Raw genomic sequence first — 18,984 nt, forward strand, 5'->3', positions numbered from 1 at the left:
ATCCTGTGCACGTCACACAGCTGATTGGAACCCAGGTGGCCTGTGATCTTAAACCCCACAATTTTTTTTTTTGTCTTTTTTTGCCTTTTCTAGGGCCGCTCCCGTGGTATATGGAGGTTCCCAGGCTAGGGGTCCAATCGGAGCTGTAGCCACTGGCCTACAGCAGAGCCACAGCAGCACGGGATCCAAGCCGTGTCTGCGACCTACACCACAGCTCACAGCAACACCGGATCCTGAACCCACTGAGCAAAGTCAGGGATCGAACCTGCAACCTCATGGTTCCTGGTCGGATTCATTAACCTCTGCGCCACAACGGGAACTCCCAAACCCCACAATTTGTTGGGCATCTTTTTCTTTCCCAGACCTCTCCCTCTCCTCTCTTATCCCAATGCAAACTCCCCACCTGCCTTCCAAGCAGGTCCCTATAGGAGGGTTATGGGTTAGGTTAAGAGCCTGATCACAAGGGTCTGGCTTTCGGCATGTCACCATGGGTGTGTGGCTTCACTTCTCTGAGCCTCAGTTCCCTCACTTGTGAGGAAAAGGGCATGATGATAGACCCTCCCTCCAGCGCTGTCGTGAACGTTCGATGAATTAACACGGATGGTGTGCTCAGCACAGTTGAGCGAAAGGAGGTCCTCAGTAGAGTTACCGTTATTATTGGCAGTAGTGATACTGCAGGGGTGACCTTGCCATTGCCCTGTAACCAGGCCAGAGCCCTGGGCCGCCCCCTAGATGTCTCCCTTCCCCTCCCCCACCAGGCAGCCTCGAGGGTGGTCCCCTTGGCCTCCTGACACCCCTCCCACCCTCTTCTCCTCCCACCCTGGTTCAGCCATCATTACCTCTCCCTGCAGAACCCCAACAATATAGGTTTCATAGGCACCTACCATGCGCCAGGCATTTATATAAACTACAGTGACCCTTAGACAGTGTGGGGGTGGGGGTGCTGACCTCAGCACCGTCAAAAATCCAAGTACTGCCAGCTTCTCGCAAAAAACAAAGGCATTGGTAAAAGACACACCCAAGGGTGACAGGCTGAAACCTTTCGGATAGACTCAGGACTCAAACCCTGGTTCTTTGGATTCCATGTATTGTGATCTCTAGTCAAACACACACCTTTCCCCACACTTATTTTAAAGATCTAGGGAGTTCCCGTTGTGGCGCAGCGGAAGCACATCCGAGGAGTGTCCATGAGGATGTGGGTTTGATCCCTGGCCTCGCTCAGCGGGTCAGGGATCTGGTGTTGCCGTGAGCTGTGGTGTGGGTTGCAGACGCAACTCAGATCCTCTGTGGCTGTGGCTGTGGCTGTGGCTGTGGTGTAGGCCGGCACCTGTAGCTCTGATTTGACCCCTCACCTGGGAACTTCCATGTGCAGCCCTAGAAAGCAAAAAAAAAAAAAAAAAATCTATAAAACAAAAATACAGGTACTGTATTTATTGGAAAAAATCCATGCAGTTCAAACCTGTGTTGTTCAAGAGTCAAGCATGGGTAATGTTAGTAGTTTATGTAAATGATTTCACTGAACCATTGTGCGGTGATTTTTTCTTTTTTGTTTTTTGCCTTTTCTAGAGCCCCCCCCCCCCCGCCCCCGCAGCATATGGAGGTTCCAGGCTAGGGGTTTAACTGGAGCTGTAGCCACAGGCCTACGCCAGAGCCACAGCAGTGCGGGATCCTAGCCGCATTAGTGACCTACACCACAGCTCACAGCAATGACGGATCCTTAACCCACTGAGCAAGGCCAGGGATTGAACCCGCAACCTCATGGTTCCTAGTGAGATTTGTTAACCACTGAGCCATGATGGGAACTCCAGAGGTGATATTATTAACACTGTTCTGATTCTCATTGTACAGGGAAGAAAAGAGACACTCCCATTCATTCAGCAAACATTTCCTAAGCATCTCCTCTGGGCTGGGCAAGGCTGGGCAAATGGTGGAGACTAAGGCTGCGTCCACCCTTCCCTTGTGGAGCTGCCAGTCCACAGGGGAGACGGACCCACTCTCAGATAGTTCCCAACTCTGAGGATGCTAAGTCCTTACTCAGCTGGGTATCAACCCTGGAGGCAGGGCAAGGTGCTGGGGATCAGGGCTCAGAGGGCAGGAAAGGTCAAAAGAGCTCACTGGGGGGAGTTCCTGTCATGGCTCAGCAGTAACGAACCTGATTAGCATCCATGAGGACGCAGGTTCAATCCCCGGCCTCACTCAGCGGGTTAAGGATCTGGTGTTGCCATGAACTGTGGTGGAGGTTGCAGATCTGGCATTGCTGTGGTGTAGACCACCAGCTGCAGATCCCATTGGCCCCCTAATCCAGTAACTTCCATATGCTGTAGGTATGGCGCTAAAAAGCAAAAAAAAAAAAAAAAAAAAATCTGGCTGGGGAACTGTCCAGGGCTCGTATGATTTCTTGGGAAGAAGGGTCACTGCTCAGGCTGGCGGGAACTCAGGGACCTCATGAGGGAATGTCCTCTCCCCCAGATTGTCCTGCCTCCCCATCTGGAGCGTATCCGGGAGAAGCTGGCAGAGAACATCCATGAACTCTGGGCGCTGACGCGCATCGAGCAGGGCTGGACCTATGGCCCGGTGAGGGGGCTGCTGCTCGGGGGAGGGGGGCTAGGCTGGCTGTGGGGGGAGTGCAAGCCACTTACTAGTGGGGAGGGGCCGGTGGTTGGGAAAAGGGACTTGAGGACACCAGGGGGTCCTTGGGTTTCGGGTGGTAGAACTAGGGGTGGGAAGTCAGGGGTCACAGTCTGGGGGTGCTGGGGGAGGGAAGGGGATCCGAGGAGTGACTCTGGGGTTTCCCAGGTTCGGGATGACAATAAGCGGCTGCACCCGTGTCTCGTGGACTTCCACAGCCTCCCGGAGCCCGAGAGGAATTACAACCTGCAGATGTCGGGGGAGACGCTCAAGTGAGGGGGGTTCCGGGGAGCAGGGGCCTGGGCGGCGCTGCTGGGCGGGAGGGTAGGGAGAGACAGGAGGCGAGACAGAGCCTGCAAGAGATGAAAGAGTGGAGGAGAGAGAGGGAGACAGAGACTGTGAGGCGGAATCGGACAGAGGGTGAGAGAGAGAGACAGCGGCGCAAGGAGAGATGCTCAGTGAGAGAAAGAGGTGGACAGGGAAAGATGAAAACAGTCGCAGAGACACAGGGAGAGTCAGGCTGATACAGAGGGAGATAGGACAGACGCCTGGAAAATCAGAGCAAGAGACGTAGAGCTGGGGCCGTGGAGACAGAGGGACAGGGGCCGGGGGAGGAGGAGGCCAGGGGCAGGGAGGCTGCGTGGGTGACCCTGTCCCCTCGCCCCGCTCCAGGACTCTGCTGGCGCTGGGCTGCCACGTGGGCATGGCGGACGAGAAGGCAGAGGACAACCTGAGGAAGACGAAACTCCCCAAGACGTGAGTGGGGAGTAATGTGGGGCCGGGGATGCCTCGTGAGGGCTGGGGAGGTCGAGGGATGGTGTGGGGAGGCTGATGGCCGAGATAAAGGGATGGCGGGTTAGGATGGAGGTCACAGGACCCAGAGTCAGGGCCCCGGGGTCAGTGGTGACTGTCCTGGCGAGGTGTCAGGAACACGGGGCTAGGCGTTCCAGAGAGGGTGGGAGTGAGTCAGACTCAGTGTCAGCATCCGCCATGGAGCCCGGGAAAGTAGGAGAGCAGAGGTCCCGAGGGGTCAAGGGAAAGAGGTGAGAAATTGTTGGCGTTTTAAGTAAGGGACCCGAAAAGTTTGGGTGAGAGATCAGGTCAGGGTTCCAAGGTCAAGGACTCCAAAGTCAGGAGTTTAGAATGATAATGTGTCCTGGGATCAGAGGTGAGATGCTTCAGAGTTAGCGGTGAGAGGTCAGAGGGTTCCAGGGTCAGAGATGAGGCTCCCAACGTCAAGATGCTGGGGTCACAGAGGCCAGAGGTCAGTGAAGCGAAAGCCCTTGCTAGGGTCACAGGATCCTGGAGTCAGAGGTCAGGTAAGCTTATTAAAGAACTCCGAGGTCAGAGATCAAAGGTCAGACATCTCAAAGCTCAGGACTAAGGATCACGGGATCCTAAGGACCAGGTTCAAAAGTCAGGGATCCCATAGCACAGGGTGCAGAGGCGGAGTGCGGATCCTGTCCCGCTGAGCCCCGCCCGCCACACCCCAGGTACATGATGAGCAATGGGTACAAGCCAGCGCCACTGGACCTGAGCCATGTGAGACTGACGCCTGCGCAGACCACGCTGGTGGACCGGCTGGCGGAGAACGGGCACAACGTGTGGGCCCGAGACCGAGTGGCCCAGGGCTGGAGCTACAGTGCTGTGCAGGACATCCCAGCGCGCCGCAACCCTCGCCTCGTGCCCTACCGCCTGCTAGACGAGGCCACCAAGCGCAGCAACCGGGACAGCCTTTGCCAGGCTGTGCGCACCCTGCTGGGCTACGGCTACAACATCGAGCCGCCCGACCAGGAGCCCAGTGAGTGCCGGCCACGGGCCTGTGACCCCGACTCCTACCCCGGTCCTGACCCCGCCCCTTGACTCTGGATCTCAGACCCAGCTCAGCCCCTCGATGGGCCACAACACAGACCCCCTCCGCCCAACCCTGGCACATACTCTGTCCCTGACCCTGAACCTGATCTTGACCGCCGACCTCGACCTGACACAAACCCTGCCTGGGCTACAGCCGCAACACTGAACAGCCAGGCCAGGAACCTGGTGGGCGCCAACCCTGACCCCTGACTCCAATTCCTAATCCCCACCTGTGACCCCTGGCCCTTAATCTCTGGGCTATAGCTACAACGTGGAAGCCACCCAACCAAGGACTCAGAGAGCCTCTAAGCCCCTACTCCTGATTTGACCCCTGACCTATCACTGGCCTCCAATCCCAGCCTCAACCCCTCACCCTAACCATGGTTCCCAGTCTTCAATTTCTCAACCCTGCCCCCAATGGCAATTTCTGTCCCCTCCCTGACCCTGACTCTGACCCCCTCACCCCAGTGTTCTTACCATCACCCTTAACATTGACCTTTAGCCCCAGACCATGACCGTGACTGACTCAACTTTCTCCCTCCACGTCTGTCTGTCACTACGTCCTCTCTGTGAGCTCTGACTGCTAAGGGATGGGGAGGAGGAAAATCATGCAGTTGGTCCCTCCTGCTCTGAGATTCCCGATTCTTCTCCTCTGATACCGACAGCCCTCCCCCTCGCCTGGCCCCTGAGGCCCTCGTCCTCTCTGGCTTCTCCCACCAACCCAGCCTCTCTGACTCTGCCTGGCCCCACGCTTGCAGGTCAGGTGGAGAGCCAGTCTCGCTGGGACCGTGTGCGCATCTTCCGGGCTGAGAAGTCCTATGCGGTGCAGAGCGGCCGCTGGTACTTCGAGTTCGAGGCCGTCACCACGGGCGAGATGCGAGTGGGCTGGGCGCGGCCTGAGCTGCGGCCTGATGTGGAGCTGGGAGCCGATGAGCTGGCCTATGTCTTCAATGGGCACCGGGTGGGTAGCTCCCTGGGCTCCACTCGCCCGGGTTCTGGTCCTCCCCACAGCCCACATTCCAGCCCTGCCTCCAGCTGTGGCTCGCCCTGTCCACCCATCATCCCTGCATCACCCTATCCGCCCATCCATCCATTCGCCCCCATCCATCCATCCCTCGCTCCCCGTCTGTCTGTGCACATATCCATCCATCATCCACCTCTTATCCATTCATCCTCCGTCTACTTCTTGGTCCACAGAGTCAACCGTCCATGTTCCCACCTGTTTATGTAGTGGTTCATTCCTCCATTCACCTCTTTAATCAGTTTGTGCTCTCACTGATCCATTTATCTATCTCATAATTTTTTTTCTCTTTTTTTAATCATTTTTATTTTTTCCATCAGAGCTGGTTCAGTGTTCTGTCAATTTTCTACTGTACAGCAAGTCACACTCTATTCAGTAATTGAATGCCTACGTTATCAAGCCATCCACCTCCTCCTCCACTTATCTATGTGTCTGTCTTGACTTTTTTCCTTCCCCGAGTCAACCCAGGTAGATTCTCCGCTTTCCTTTCATTCTTCCCTCTAGACACACACCCTGCTTCCCATCCCTACGTCACATCCGTTCATCTGTTCCGGAGGCACGTGGGTTCTGTGTGGGACTGTACAGGGACCACCGATAGGTTAGACCTTCCTTTCCCTGCCTCTAATTTCTGCTGTTCCCGATCCCCCACTGCCACGCCGCTGGTCTGTACAGCCATGGAAACGACCCAGGCAGAAGGGATGAGATGCGTGGGAGAGAAAGCACAAAAGCCGATCCCTTACATCCCAAGGATCCTGGAGGCGAATGTGGGGAAAGATGGGGGACACCGTGGAGGTGAACCCTCTTCTGTCCCACATGCCCTGGACCTGACACCTTACATATGTATCTTTTTTTTTTTTTTTTTTTGTCTTTTTGCCTTTTCTGGAGCCACTCCCGAGGCATAGTTCCCAGGCTAGGGGTTGAATCGGAGCTGTAGCCACTGGCCTACGCCAGAGCCACAGCAACACCAGATCCGAGCCCCATCTGCAACCCACACCACAGCTCACGGCAACGCCGGATAGTTAACCCACTGAGCAAGGGCAGGGATCGAACCTGCAACCTCATGGTTCCTAGTCAGATTCGTTAACCACTGCGCCACGACGGGAACTCCCTTTTTTTGCTTTTTAGGGCTGTGCCTTCGGCATATGGAGGTTCCCAGGCTAGGGGCTGAATCAGAGCTGTGCAGCCACAGCAACGCAGGACCTGAGCCGTGTCTGTAACCTACACCACAGCTCATGGCAATGCCGGATCCTTAACCCACTGAGTGAGGCCAGGGATCTAAGCTGCATCCTCATGGATCCTAGTGAGGATCCTTAACCGCTGAGCCACAAAAGGAACCCCCTGTATCTTGATTTATTTTTAGCATCATCTCCTCTATATTTCTTCATTTTTGAAAGTTTTATTGACGTAGAGTTCAGTTACACTGTGGTGAGGATTCCTGCTGTACAGCAGACCGATCCAGCGCGTACGTATCTTTACACGTCTGCCCTCTGTTTCTTTGTGTGTCCTCCCCTTGCCTCCTCACAGGGTCAGCGCTGGCACTTGGGCAGCGAACTGTTTGGGCGTCCCTGGCAGTCGGGCGATGTGGTGGGCTGCATGATCGACCTCACAGAGAACACCATTATCTTCACGCTCAACGGCGAGGTCCTCATGTCCGACTCGGGCTCTGAAACCGCCTTCCGGGATATCGAGGTTGGGGATGGTGAGGGCTGGTGGCCTCCTGGCCCCTTTCTGGTCTTCTTGCACCTCGCCTGTCCCTATACGGTCCCTTCCAGCCTCCGGCATGCCCATCCCTTCTTTCCACGGTCCCGCCCCTGCCCTGCCCTCCTATCTTCACTCCTGCCCATCCTTCCCCTCCCGCCAGGCTTCCTGCCCGTCTGCAGCTTGGGACCTGGCCAGGTGGGCCACCTGAACCTGGGCCAGGATGTGAGCTCCCTGCGGTTCTTTGCCATCTGCGGCCTCCAGGAAGGTTTTGAGCCATTCGCCATCAACATGCAGCGTCCCGTCACTACCTGGTTCAGCAAAAGCCTTCCCCAGTTTGAGGCCGTGCCCCTCGAGCATCCCCACTACGAGGTGAGGACTGATCCCACGCAAAACCTTCCGATCTGCCTCTAAACCTCCTTCTTCCCACAACTCTCTTCCCAAGAGAAGCAAGCTTCTCTTCTGCTTCTGCAGAAGCCCACAAACCATGTCGAAGCGGGTGTCATGATGGGCTCCCAGGGGCTGCCTTGGAGATTGTAACCTTGGCAACCACACCTTTCTGAGCTCCAGGTACCTTACCTACAAAGTGGGGGAAGGGTGAAAAGAGAAGCTGGATTAAGTGACCCCAATGTTCCAGCCCTTACAACCATCTGATCCTACAACAAGCTTTAAAGAAATATAAATTCCTAGGTATATTTTGGCACTTTTCTTGCTAATTGTTCTCTATAGTAGTGGTTTTTTTTTTTTGGCTGCGCCCACGACATGTGGAAGTTCCCAGGCAAGGGATCGAACCTGAGCCATAGCAGGACAATGCCAGATTCTTAATCTGCTGAGCTACCAGGGAACTCCTGTGGTGGGTTTTTTTTTGGGGGGGGTATTTATTTATTTATTTTTGTCTTTTTGCCATTTCTTGGGCCGCTCCCACGGCATATGGAGGTTCCCAGGCTAGGGATCCAATCGGAGCTGTAGCTGCCAGCCTATGCCAGAGCCACAGCAACACCAGATCCGAGCCGCGTCTGCGACCTACACCACAGCTCACAGCAACGCCGCATCGTTAACCCACTGAGCAAGGGCAGGGATCGAACCCTCAACCTTATGGTTCCTAGTCGGATTCGTTAACCACTGCGCCACAACGGGAACTCCGGTATTTATTTTTAGTAACTCTTCATTCATCTGAGTATCCTAATTTTTGGACCCTAGTACCTTTCTTTCTTTTCTTTTTTTTTTTTTAGGGCCACTCCTGCGACATATGGAGGTTTCCAGGCTAGCGGTCCAATTGGAGCTGTAGCTGCTGGCCTACACCACAGCCACAGCAACACCAGATCCGAGCCACGTCTGACCTGCACCACAGCTCACAGCAACGCTGGATCTTTAACCTGCTGAGTGAGACCAGGGATCAAACCCATGTCTTTATGGATACTAATTGGGCTCATTAACCACTGAGCCATGATGGCAACTCCCCTAGTGCTTTCTTTCCCAAGGTTAAACTCAGAGTCAGATTCTGACCATAAAAAACCCACATGTGGGAGTTCCCTAGTGGCTCAGTGGGTTAAGGATCTGGCATTGTCACTGCTGTGGTGCAGGTTCCATCCCTGGCCTAGGAACTTCCACATGCCACAGGGGTAGCCAGTAAACCAAACCAAACCAAACAAAGCCACATAGACCAAAAGTGACAGTCCTTTTCTCAACCCGGGAAGAACTTGACGTCCACATGTCTGAGCTTCACCTGACACTTTAGAACCAGACAGATCTGGAGTTGGCCTTTTATCTGCTCTGTGACCTTGGGCATGTGACTCTCTCCTCCTGAGCCTGTTTTCCATCCTTGGCCTGGTTCAGATCTCCCTCTCACATCGTCTCTCTCTCTCTCTCTTTCTCTATTCTGAATTATTTGGATAAATTGGAGACATCATGCCTTTTTCACCCTAAATATTTCAATGTGCATTTCTTCAGAACAGGCTGTGCTCTTACAGAGCTGCAGTTATGAAAATCAGGAAATTTCACAGCGATACATACCATTACCTGATTTACAATCCACACTCAAATTTTGTTAATTGCAGCAATAATGTCTCTTTTTATTTTTCTGTCCAAAACCCAATCCAGGATTACATGTTGCAGTTGGTTTTTATGTCTCTTTAGTTTTTAATGTAGAATGTTCCTGTGTCTTGGTTTGCCTTTCGTGACTTTGACATTTTTGAAGAGTACAGCCCTGTTGTCCTGCAGAATATTCCTCAATTTGTGTTGGTCTAATGTCTCCTCCTGGGTAGGTTCAGCTTACACATACCTGGCAGTAATACCACAGCAGTGAGGTTGTGTTCTGCTTGATGTAGGCTCTCAGGAGGTACATTGGGTCACTATGTCTTATTACTGACTATATCAGCTTCGACTGTTTGGTTGCGGTGGAGTCTGCCAGGTTTCTTTACCATCAAGTTACTATTTTTCTCTTTGTAAGTAATAAATAATTTGTGGAGAAGCGTTTTAAGGCTAAAGATGGAAGGGTATTATTATTATTATTTTTTTTTAATTTATGGTTGTAGCCACAGCCTATAGATATTCCTAGGCTGGGGATTAAATCTGAGCCATAGCTGTGACCTACTGCACCCGGCTGGGGATCGAACCCCCACCTCTGCAGAGACCCGAGCCATTGCAGTTGGATTCTTAACCCACGGCACCACTGCAGGAAGTCTAAGGTGGAAGGGTTTTAATCAGGGGAATGTCCAGCCTATATTTGAGTTTTGGAAATGTCCCTACTGACAGTGGATTGTAGGATGGGGCACAGAGACCAGAGAGGTGCCTGGGGCGGGAGAGGATGCTGGTGTAGACCTGACCCTCCCAATCCCTGCTGCTGCCGGATGGTGTTCTCATCCCAAAGAACAGAATGCTAGGCGTCAGTGAGGATGAATAGACTAACCCACACACAACCACATGGAGGAATCTCATGACATGATGTTGGGTGAAAGAAGCCAGACACAAAAGAGCACATACCATGGGATCCCATTCATAGAAAAATCCAAGAACAGGCGAAGCTGGTGTTAAGTCAGGAGGGTGTTAAGTCAGGAGAAATCAGACATTTAGTTACTTTGCAAACAAATTACAGGAGGGAATGGACTTGTAGACTACAGTAGACTGGTCAAGGAGCAGAGGCAAAACAGGATTTATAAGGAAAGTAAGAGAGAGGAGAGAGAAAGGCCCTGCAGACAGTCTTGGTTGTATAGTTTCAGGGTGAATTCATTAGTTGGTGAGGAGCATAGCCTGTCTTGGCAGTTGGTCCTTGAGGAGGTCAGCTTGAGGTGGGACATCAAAGAAAGGGAAGGATGGATGGATGGGTAGCTGTCTGGCTGTCTGGCTGGCTGGATGGGTAGATGGATGGGTGGGTGGATGGATGGAAGGATGAATGGATGGATGGATGGGTGGGTGGGTGGGTGGATGGATGGAAGAATGGATGGATGGATGGGTGGGTGGATGGATGGAAGGATGGATGGATGGGTGGATGGAAGGATGAATGGATGGATGGGTGGGTGGATGGATGGAAGGATGAATGGATGGGTGGATGGACTGATGGAAGGATGAATGGATGGATGGGTGGGTGGATGGATGGAAGGATGAATGGATGGATGGGTGGGTGGATGGATGGAAGGATGAATGGATGGGTGGGTGGGTGGATGGATGGAAGGATGAATGGATGGATGGGTGGGTGGATGGGTGAATGACCTGGTCTGGAGTTAGGCCTGTGCATAGGTAGGTTTTGCAAGCTCCCCAAATGACTCCAGTGTCCTGCTAGGGCTGCCCACTGCACAAAGGTCCCCAGACAAAGGTAGACGGAAGACTGAGTGCACCCGTGGCTAAGCTGTGTGTCCCAGAGGAGTGAGTCTTCGGCTAATCCTCACTTAGTGCTCTGAGGCCTAATGATGATGTGTGTGGAGAGGTTTAGGACCAATAGCCCAGCCCCCTTCCCGCCTCAGTGCCTCCTACCTGCCCCACAGGTGTCTCGTGTGGACGGCACCGTGGACACGCCCCCCTGCCTGCGCCTGACCCACCGCACCTGGGGCTCCCAGAACAGTCTGGTGGAGATGCTCTTTCTCCGGCTGAGCCTCCCTGTCCAGTTCCACCAGCACTTCCGCTGCACCGCAGGGGCCACCCCCCTGGCACCACCTGGTCTGCAGCCCCCTGCTGAGGATGAGGCCCGGGCAGCAGAACCTGATCCCGACTATGAAAACCTGCGCCGCTCAGCTGGGCGCTGGGGCGAGGCTGAGGGCGGCAAAGAAGGAACTGCCAAGGAGGGGGCACCCGGGGGCACTGCCCAGGCTGGGGTAGAGGCCCAGCCTCCCAGGGCAGAAAATGAGAAGGATGCTACCACAGAGAAGAACAAGAAGAGAGGGTAAGTCAAGGGTGGGGTAGGGTCGGGTTTGGGGTCTGTCCTGGGACCCGCAATTATGCAACGTCAGTGACTTTAGAAATCCCACTGTGTCCCCAAGTGGCCCCATATGTGCTACATGGAATCAGATTACTGAGGGATCCTATTATGTCTCGAGAGTATGCCATTATCTTCCTGGGGGGCCCTAATTTCCCTGGGCATGTATAGTTGGGGGGCCCCACTCTATCAATGGAGAACTCCACTGTCCTTGGGGTATCTGGTGGGCCCCAAAGCTTTTCACCTAATGGACTTCATCATTTGTCAGCACTAAAGAGGGCTGCAGAGTCTTGGGAAATCCCAGGGTATCTCAGTGAACACCACCAGCCTTCTCAACTGGGGTCATTTCCGTGTCTCGGGCGGATGGGTGGAAGCATGGAAGACTGGATGGACAGATGGATGGGTCATTTCTCTGTCTCAGATGGACTCCCCCCACACTGACTTCAAGGGGGACCCTCGTAGGGCTTTAACTTGAATTGAAGCTGTATCTGCTTTGCCGCTACGGCGGCAGTGGCTTTCAGCGGGGTGTCGTTCGGGGTCTCTTGGGAGGACGTTTGGAAATGATGGAAAAGTTTTGGGTTATCGCAGTTTTGGGGGGAGGGGTGCTGCTTGCTGGAGACCCCAGGACACGCCTCCAGCATACAAGGCAGTGACACAGTGAGGAAGTGCCCTTTCCCAGGTGCCTCTATCACTTCGGCGGTAAGGCCTTGAGCCTTAGAAATGGGGTGCAGTTAGGCTGGATGTGCAGGCACCAGTGCTGTGATGGGGAGGCCTGGGGGCTGCGCTTGAGGCGATTCTCAGGACAGCCTCTGCTCCCACCACCAGGTTCCTATTCAAGGCCAAGAAGGCTGCCATGATGACCCAGCCACCGGCCACCCCGACTCTGCCCAGACTCCCTCACGAGGTGGTGCCTGCTGATGACCGCGATGACCCTGACATCATCCTCAACACCACCACGGTGAGTGCTGGGGACCTTCAGCTTCCAGATTTCACGCTGTGATCCCTGGTAACCGCCCTTACCTGGGGTCACCCCAATATATAGCTGAGACCACAAGGCGCACTATACATCAGTTTCACCCTTTGAACCCCTAAATCCATATATCTAAGGGTCTAAAAATTGCAGACAACACAGTGAAGCCATGAAGTACCCTTGATATAACTCCCAGGGCTCCCCAGATCCCGGGGATAAACCAACACCGACTCAGGACCCCACCGTTTGGGTTCACCTGTATAAACTCAATACCCTGCCCATTGGATAGCTCTCCTAGTTTGTCCTTGGGAACCCACACTCACAATTATTTCACTAGAGTTGGAGTTCCCCAGACCGTAATATTTTCTGAGACAAACAGCCTGGTGGTCAGGACAAGGGGCTGCCTGGACGTCCCTCCACTGGTCTATTTCTTCTCTTTGGCGGAAGCGCCACGATTTCCCCATCAGTCAAATGGAGATAAAAATTGTATCCCCCTGGTGGTGACTGTAAGGATTAAGTGAATTAATTCATGAGCTCCCTCTTCGCTATTATTTATTTCTAACTTCGCTGTATAACCTGGGGAGGGACTCCAACTTGGGGGTGTCACAAAAGGGTCCCAAAGGATTCCTGAAGCTGGAAATCCTGGACCCAGCAGCAGAGGGACACAGACCCAGGAGGTCTCCCCTTCTTACTAAACCCTCAGAGGATGCTAAGACTCCAGAAAGCAATGCAGAGTCCCAGCCCGGGAAGCCTGGTCTTCCCGCCTGACCGCTGGCGCCCCCTTTGTCTCCGCAGTACTATTACTCGGTGAGGGTCTTCGCTGGCCAGGAACCCAGCTGCGTGTGGGTGGGCTGGGTCACCCCCGACTACCACCAGCACGACATGAACTTCGACCTCACCAAGGTCCGGGCGGTGACGGTGACCATGGGGGATGAGCAGGGCAACATCCACAGCAGGTACGGGGAGGGGTGGGCGCTGGCACCTCCTCCCTTCTCCTCTCTTCCTGCGTATCTTCCTTCCATGGCTCCTTCTCTGTGTCTTGCCTCCTCCTCTGTTTTTTGTTTTTTTGTTTTTGTTTTTGTTTTTGTTTTTGTACCTGCGACCTGTGCAAGTTCCCCTGGGCCGGCATCAAACCTGCTTCGCAACGGTGACAATGCCAGGTTCTTAACCTGCTGAGCTGCAGGGGAACGCCTCCCTCCTCTTCTTTTTCCATTTCTTTTTCATTTTCTCCTCCTCTTCCATCTTGCCATCCTCTTTCGACGTGACCCTCCTTTCTCTGTTCTCTCCTCCTGCTCGCCTTCCTTCTCCTCCTTTCGGATTCCCCACCCCCGCCACCATCTTCTAGGAACTCTAGCTCCAGGAGGCTCAGGGTCTGGGGTGAGAGGTTTCAGGGCCCCATCTGCAGGTGGTGGGTGTTGGGGGATGGGGCTCAGGGAAGGGGGTGTCCCGGGTCCCGAGTGCCTCGCTGAGGACCCAGGCACTGACACCTTCGTGACTTCCAGCCTCAAGTGCAGCAACTGCTACATGGTGTGGGGTGGAGACTTTGTGAGCCCCGGGCAGCAGGGCCGGATCAGCCACACAGACCTTGTCATCGGCTGCCTGGTGGACTTGGCTACTGGGCTTATGACCTTCACCGCCAACGGCAAAGAGAGCAACACCTTTTTCCAGGTGAGTCCTGTTCTCAGCAACTTAGCCATAGCATCCTCGTGTCTCTGTGTCCTGGGACAGCCCTTCCAGACACCTTCTGGGGACACACCTCAGACAGGACAAAAACAGCTTCAGGACAGGCCAGAGTGGGGAGGTCCCTAGGAGACCACTTAGGTGAACCATGCATCAAACTGACACCAACCATGCATCAAAGGAGAGAGAGCAGAGCCTTGACCTTGGAGAGATGTTTGTGTTCCCTCTGGGGTTGGGTGACACCAGTTGAAGCTTTTTCACCCATCAGGGAACACCCTAGGCTGGGCCAGAATTCTAAGGCAGGATTTTCCTTTTCAAATTTTGTTTTTGTTTTTTGTTTGCTTTTTAGGGCCGCACCCTTGGCATATGGAGGTTCCTAGGCTAGGCGTTTAATCAGAGCTACAGCTGCTGGCCTCCGCCACAGCCACAGCCACAGCCACAGCAACACCGGATCCTTAACCCACTGCTGAGTGAGGCCAGGGATCGAACCCGCAACCTCATGCTTCCTAGTCGGATTCATTTCCACAGCACCATGAAGGGAATGCCATTTTTTTTTTTTTTTTTTTTGCCACACCCCGGCCATGTGGAAGTTCCCAGGCCAGGGATTAAACCTGCAGCTGTGTTGCAGTTGTGACCTTTGCCACAGCTGTGGCAATGCCAGATCCTTAACGTGCTACATCACAAGGGGGAACTTCCTCCTTTTCAGCATTTTATTATGAAAGATTTCAAGCCTTCAGCACAATTAAAGGAACTGTACAGTGAACGCCCATATACCCACTACTGTGAATCTGCCATCCGTGTTTTAAGACACTAGCTTTATCACACATTCTCTGTCTGTCCATCCAGAAGTCCATCTGACTTTGTTCATTTTACGAAACTTTAAGTGGAGAATTTCAAAAATTTGCAAAAATTGAACAGCATAATGAACCTCCATGGCCCCATCGCACATATCCAACTAGTATCCAACAGCTAATTTTGTTCCATCTTTACCCCACACCCACCAGATGATTCTGCGGGAGAGCCCATATATCATACGGTTTTGTCTCTTTTCAGTATGTATCTCTACAAGAGTTCATTTATTTTATTTTATTTTGGTCTTTTCTAGGGCTACACCTGCAGCATATGGAGGTTCCCTGGCTAGGGGTCTAATCGGAGCTGTTGCTGACAGCCTACACCACAGTCATGGCAATGCAGGATCCGAGCCCTGTCTTCGACCTGCACCACAGCTCACGGCATTGCCAGATCCTTAACCCACTGAGCAAGGCCAGGGATCGAACCCGCAACCTCATGGTTCCTAGTCGGGTTCGTTAACCACTGCGCCACGACAGGAACTCCTAAAAGGGTTCTTTTAAAGAGCATAGCTGCAATAGCGTTATCTTTAACAACAACAACAAAAAAAAGCCAACCCAATAATTCTTAGATATCATCGAATATCCAGCCCATGTTCAGACTTTTCTGCTTGTCTCAAAAATGTCTTTTGACTAAAGTTCCGGTCGTGGCTCAGTGGAAAAGAATCCATGAGGACACAGGTTTGATCCCTGGCCTCACTCAGTGGGTTAGGATCTGGTGTTGCTGTGGCTGTGGTGTAGGCCAGAGGCTATAGCTCCAATTTGACCCCTAGCCGGGGAACTGGGAACCTCCATGTGTCGCGGGTGCAGCCCGAGTGAAAACAAACCAAAAAAAGTCTTTTTACTGTTTGTTGGAATCAGAATCTTAATAAGGTGATCTATTTCGGTTCCCACCTCCCCGCCCCTTTGAAATGTATTTGGTGAAGGAGCTTTGCTCCTCAGCGTGTGGTCCCTGGACCCGCAGGATCTGCATCCCCTGGGAGCTGGTTAGAAACGCAGACTCTCAGGCCCCTCCCCAGGCCTGCCCACACAGAATCTGCATTTTAACACATCCCAGGGGATTCATGCCCACACTGCCATCTGAAGCGTGCTGACCCGGTTTATCACAGTCTGAATCTGGCTGATGCATACCTGAGGTGTCACTTAGACATTTTCCTCTGTCCCCTGTAGTTCCTTGTAAACTGGGAGATGGAGCCACAGGTGCAATTAGATTCAGGTTTGGGAGTTCCTGTTGTGGCTTAGCGGGTTGGACATAGTATCCATTAGGATGCGGGTTTGATGAGTTAAGGATCCGGTTTTTCTGCAAGCTGTGGTGTAGGTCACAGATGCAGCTTGGATCTGGCGTGGTTGTGGCTGTGGTGTAGGCCAACAGCTGCAGCTCCTATTTGACCCCTGGCCTAGGAACTTTCATATGCCACAGGAACGGCTGTAAAAAGAGAAAAAAAAAAAAAAAGACTCAGGTTTGGCAAGCCTGCTTTACAGATGGTGGTGTTTGTGGTGCTGGAGGCTGGGTGAGATCCTCCTCCAAGATCAGAGGGGCCGCATGGAAAGAGCAGTCAGAGGATGCTTTTTGGACTTTGAAGACTGAATGTGCTTGGGAGAGAAACAGGACTGGCATTTGTGGGGGTCGGGGAGGGTGGGCATGATGTGCACAAAGACCCAGATGACAGGTTGCCCTGGGGGAGTTGGAGGAGGCTGGCCTGGCTGGATCAGAAGTGGTGCAGCCCATGAGCGACCTTAGGGCCATTGTGGAGCCACCAGTGGCCGAGTTTGGCTCTGTAGACACCACAACAGGATCAGGCTGGGGCAGTCGGATCCAGAGTTTTGGATCCACAGTCAACCCTACCTCCAGTGCATCCTCTTCCTCACCCTGCCCTCTTCTCCCTTGCCAGGTGGAACCCAACACAAAGCTGTTTCCAGCCGTCTTTGTCCTGCCCACACACCAGAACGTCATCCAGTTTGAGCTGGGGAAGCAGAAGGTATGAGCACAGTGACGGCCCTGGCGGGGCCGGGCTGAGGAAGGCGGTGCAGGAGGTCAGGCCGGCAGGGCAGCTGGAGGTGGCGAGGGGCAATCCAGGAGGTCTCCCTGGAAGCGGAGGGGTGGGACAGAGAGAGGGCTGGGAATCCTGACCCGTGCACACCTCCGTGCCCCCAGAACATCATGCCGCTGTCCGCTGCCATGTTTCTGAGCGAGCGCAAGAACCCGGCCCCGCAGTGCCCGCCCCGGCTCGAGATGCAGATGCTGATGCCCGTGTCGTGGAGCCGCATGCCCAACCACTTCCTGCGGGTGGAGACGCGCCGTGCCGGCGAGCGGCTTGGCTGGGCGGTGCAGTGTCAGGAGCCACTGACCATGATGGCACTGCACATCCCTGAAGAGAACCGGTCAGGGCCTGCCCGGGTGCCTGGGGGCTGGGGGGGGAGCGGTTCTGCAAGGGGCAGATCCCTCTCGGTGCCCCTCCCTGCTCTCCCAGGCCTCCAGACAACACCCCACGAGGCCCGAGACTTACCTGACTCTCCCCAGATAACATTCCAGGGGCCTCTAAATCCTTTCTGCAGGCCCAGACCAAGGCTCAGCCCAGGCATCCCCAGATAATACCCCAGGGGGCTCCAGCACCACCTCAGAGGACCACAGACCCACCTCCAGGGACCCCAGACAACACTCCAGGGACCCTAGACCTGCCCACAGTGCTCAAAACCCATCTCAGGGAGCCGCAGTCCATATCAGGGAGCCCACCGGAGACCCCAGCGGCCTCAAGTGCACCTTGGAGTGTGTTGGACATTTTTCAGAGAGGCCCGGGTGCCCCCTAGGGTGTCTCAGGCACACCCAGGGAGACTTTAGCTGTTTCCCACGGGGTCTGTCATCCACTCCAGGGGACCCAGACACACCTGGGCTGGACAGGGTTCACATGGAATGACAGGAAAGCTTTTAAGGACTGTGAACATGGCCAGGATGCCAGACACACCCCAGAAGCCTTCCGACATGCTTCCCCTCTCCTTCATGCACGCATTCGACAAATCCTCTGAGCTCCTCCCGCGTGGCAGCAGCATTCTAGGCGGAGACACGGAGCTCCTGTGAACAGACGTTCCAGTAAGGCTCTCATATAACTCGGCAGGCTCAGACCTGTCCAAGAGGACTCAGATCCATCCCCAGGGGCCCCAGACACACTCATTCGTTCATTATTTCACAAATATTTATTGAGCACAGACTGTGCGCTAAGTCCTTTTTAGGTGCTGGGAATCTAGCAAACAAACAAAGCAGGCAGAAATGTCCTGTCCTGGTGGCATTTACGTTCTAGTGGTGCTCACATCTGACCAGGGTGCCCAGGCCTGCCAGAGGGAGTTGCACCTACCAAATCTGGGATCTCAGATACATCCCAGGACACAAGATCTTTTCCATAGACTCTTAGAGTCCCTGGGGTACCAAACCATCCCATGGATCCTAGATGTATCCCAGGGAGCCCCCAGACCACAAAGGGACTTCCAGAGTCATTAAGAAGCTCCTAGGGAGTTCCCGTTGTGGCTCCATGGTAACGAACCCAACTAGTATCCATGAGGACAAAGGTTTGATCCCTTGCCTCGTTCAGTGGGTTAAGGATCCGATGTTGCCATGAGCAGTGGTATAGGTCGCAGACACAGCTCAGATCTGACGTTCCTATGGCTGTGGCTGTGGTGTAGGCCGGTGGCAGCAGCTCCAGTTCGATCCTGAGCCTGGGAACTTCCATGTGCAGAGAGTGTGTCCTTAAAAAGAAAAGAAAAGAAAACAAAACAAAAAACTCCTAGACAGCACTACAGACCTCACAGAACCCTGACCCAGCAGAATACTGGGATTCCCTGCTGGGACCATGCACCTGAGCACCTCTTTGCCTCTCTGTGGTCT

At 53.9% G+C, this 18,984-nt stretch overlaps 2 protein-coding genes across 4 annotated transcripts in view; both read left to right on the plus strand.

Moving 5' to 3' along the window:
• The window catches only part of NFKBIB (NFKB inhibitor beta), a 1,076,695-nt gene that overhangs the window by 726,212 nt on the left and 331,499 nt on the right, over nucleotides 1–18,984 (plus strand). The window lies entirely within an intron of this gene.
• RYR1 (ryanodine receptor 1) overlaps nucleotides 1–18,984 on the plus strand; it is a 117,937-nt gene that overhangs the window by 21,688 nt on the left and 77,265 nt on the right. For all 3 annotated transcript variants that reach the window (XM_084958575.1, XM_084958576.1, NM_001001534.2), the window contains 13 exon segments: nucleotides 2,470–2,574; nucleotides 2,797–2,900; nucleotides 3,301–3,384; nucleotides 4,122–4,429; nucleotides 5,241–5,443; nucleotides 7,028–7,202; nucleotides 7,365–7,573; nucleotides 11,182–11,576; nucleotides 12,435–12,567; nucleotides 13,375–13,535; nucleotides 14,082–14,247; nucleotides 17,000–17,086; nucleotides 17,263–17,489. In XM_084958575.1, coding sequence (XP_084814701.1) covers nucleotides 2,470–2,574; nucleotides 2,797–2,900; nucleotides 3,301–3,384; nucleotides 4,122–4,429; nucleotides 5,241–5,443; nucleotides 7,028–7,202; nucleotides 7,365–7,573; nucleotides 11,182–11,576; nucleotides 12,435–12,567; nucleotides 13,375–13,535; nucleotides 14,082–14,247; nucleotides 17,000–17,086; nucleotides 17,263–17,489 — 2,357 coding nt within the window.

Source organism: Sus scrofa, chromosome 6 (assembly GCF_054392235.1).
Source record: "Sus scrofa isolate SSC_HxYL_T2T_F1_AM1 chromosome 6, Sscrofa_HxYL_maternal_Yorkshire_Landrace_v2.0, whole genome shotgun sequence".
Lineage (NCBI taxonomy): Eukaryota > Metazoa > Chordata > Mammalia > Artiodactyla > Suidae > Sus > Sus scrofa.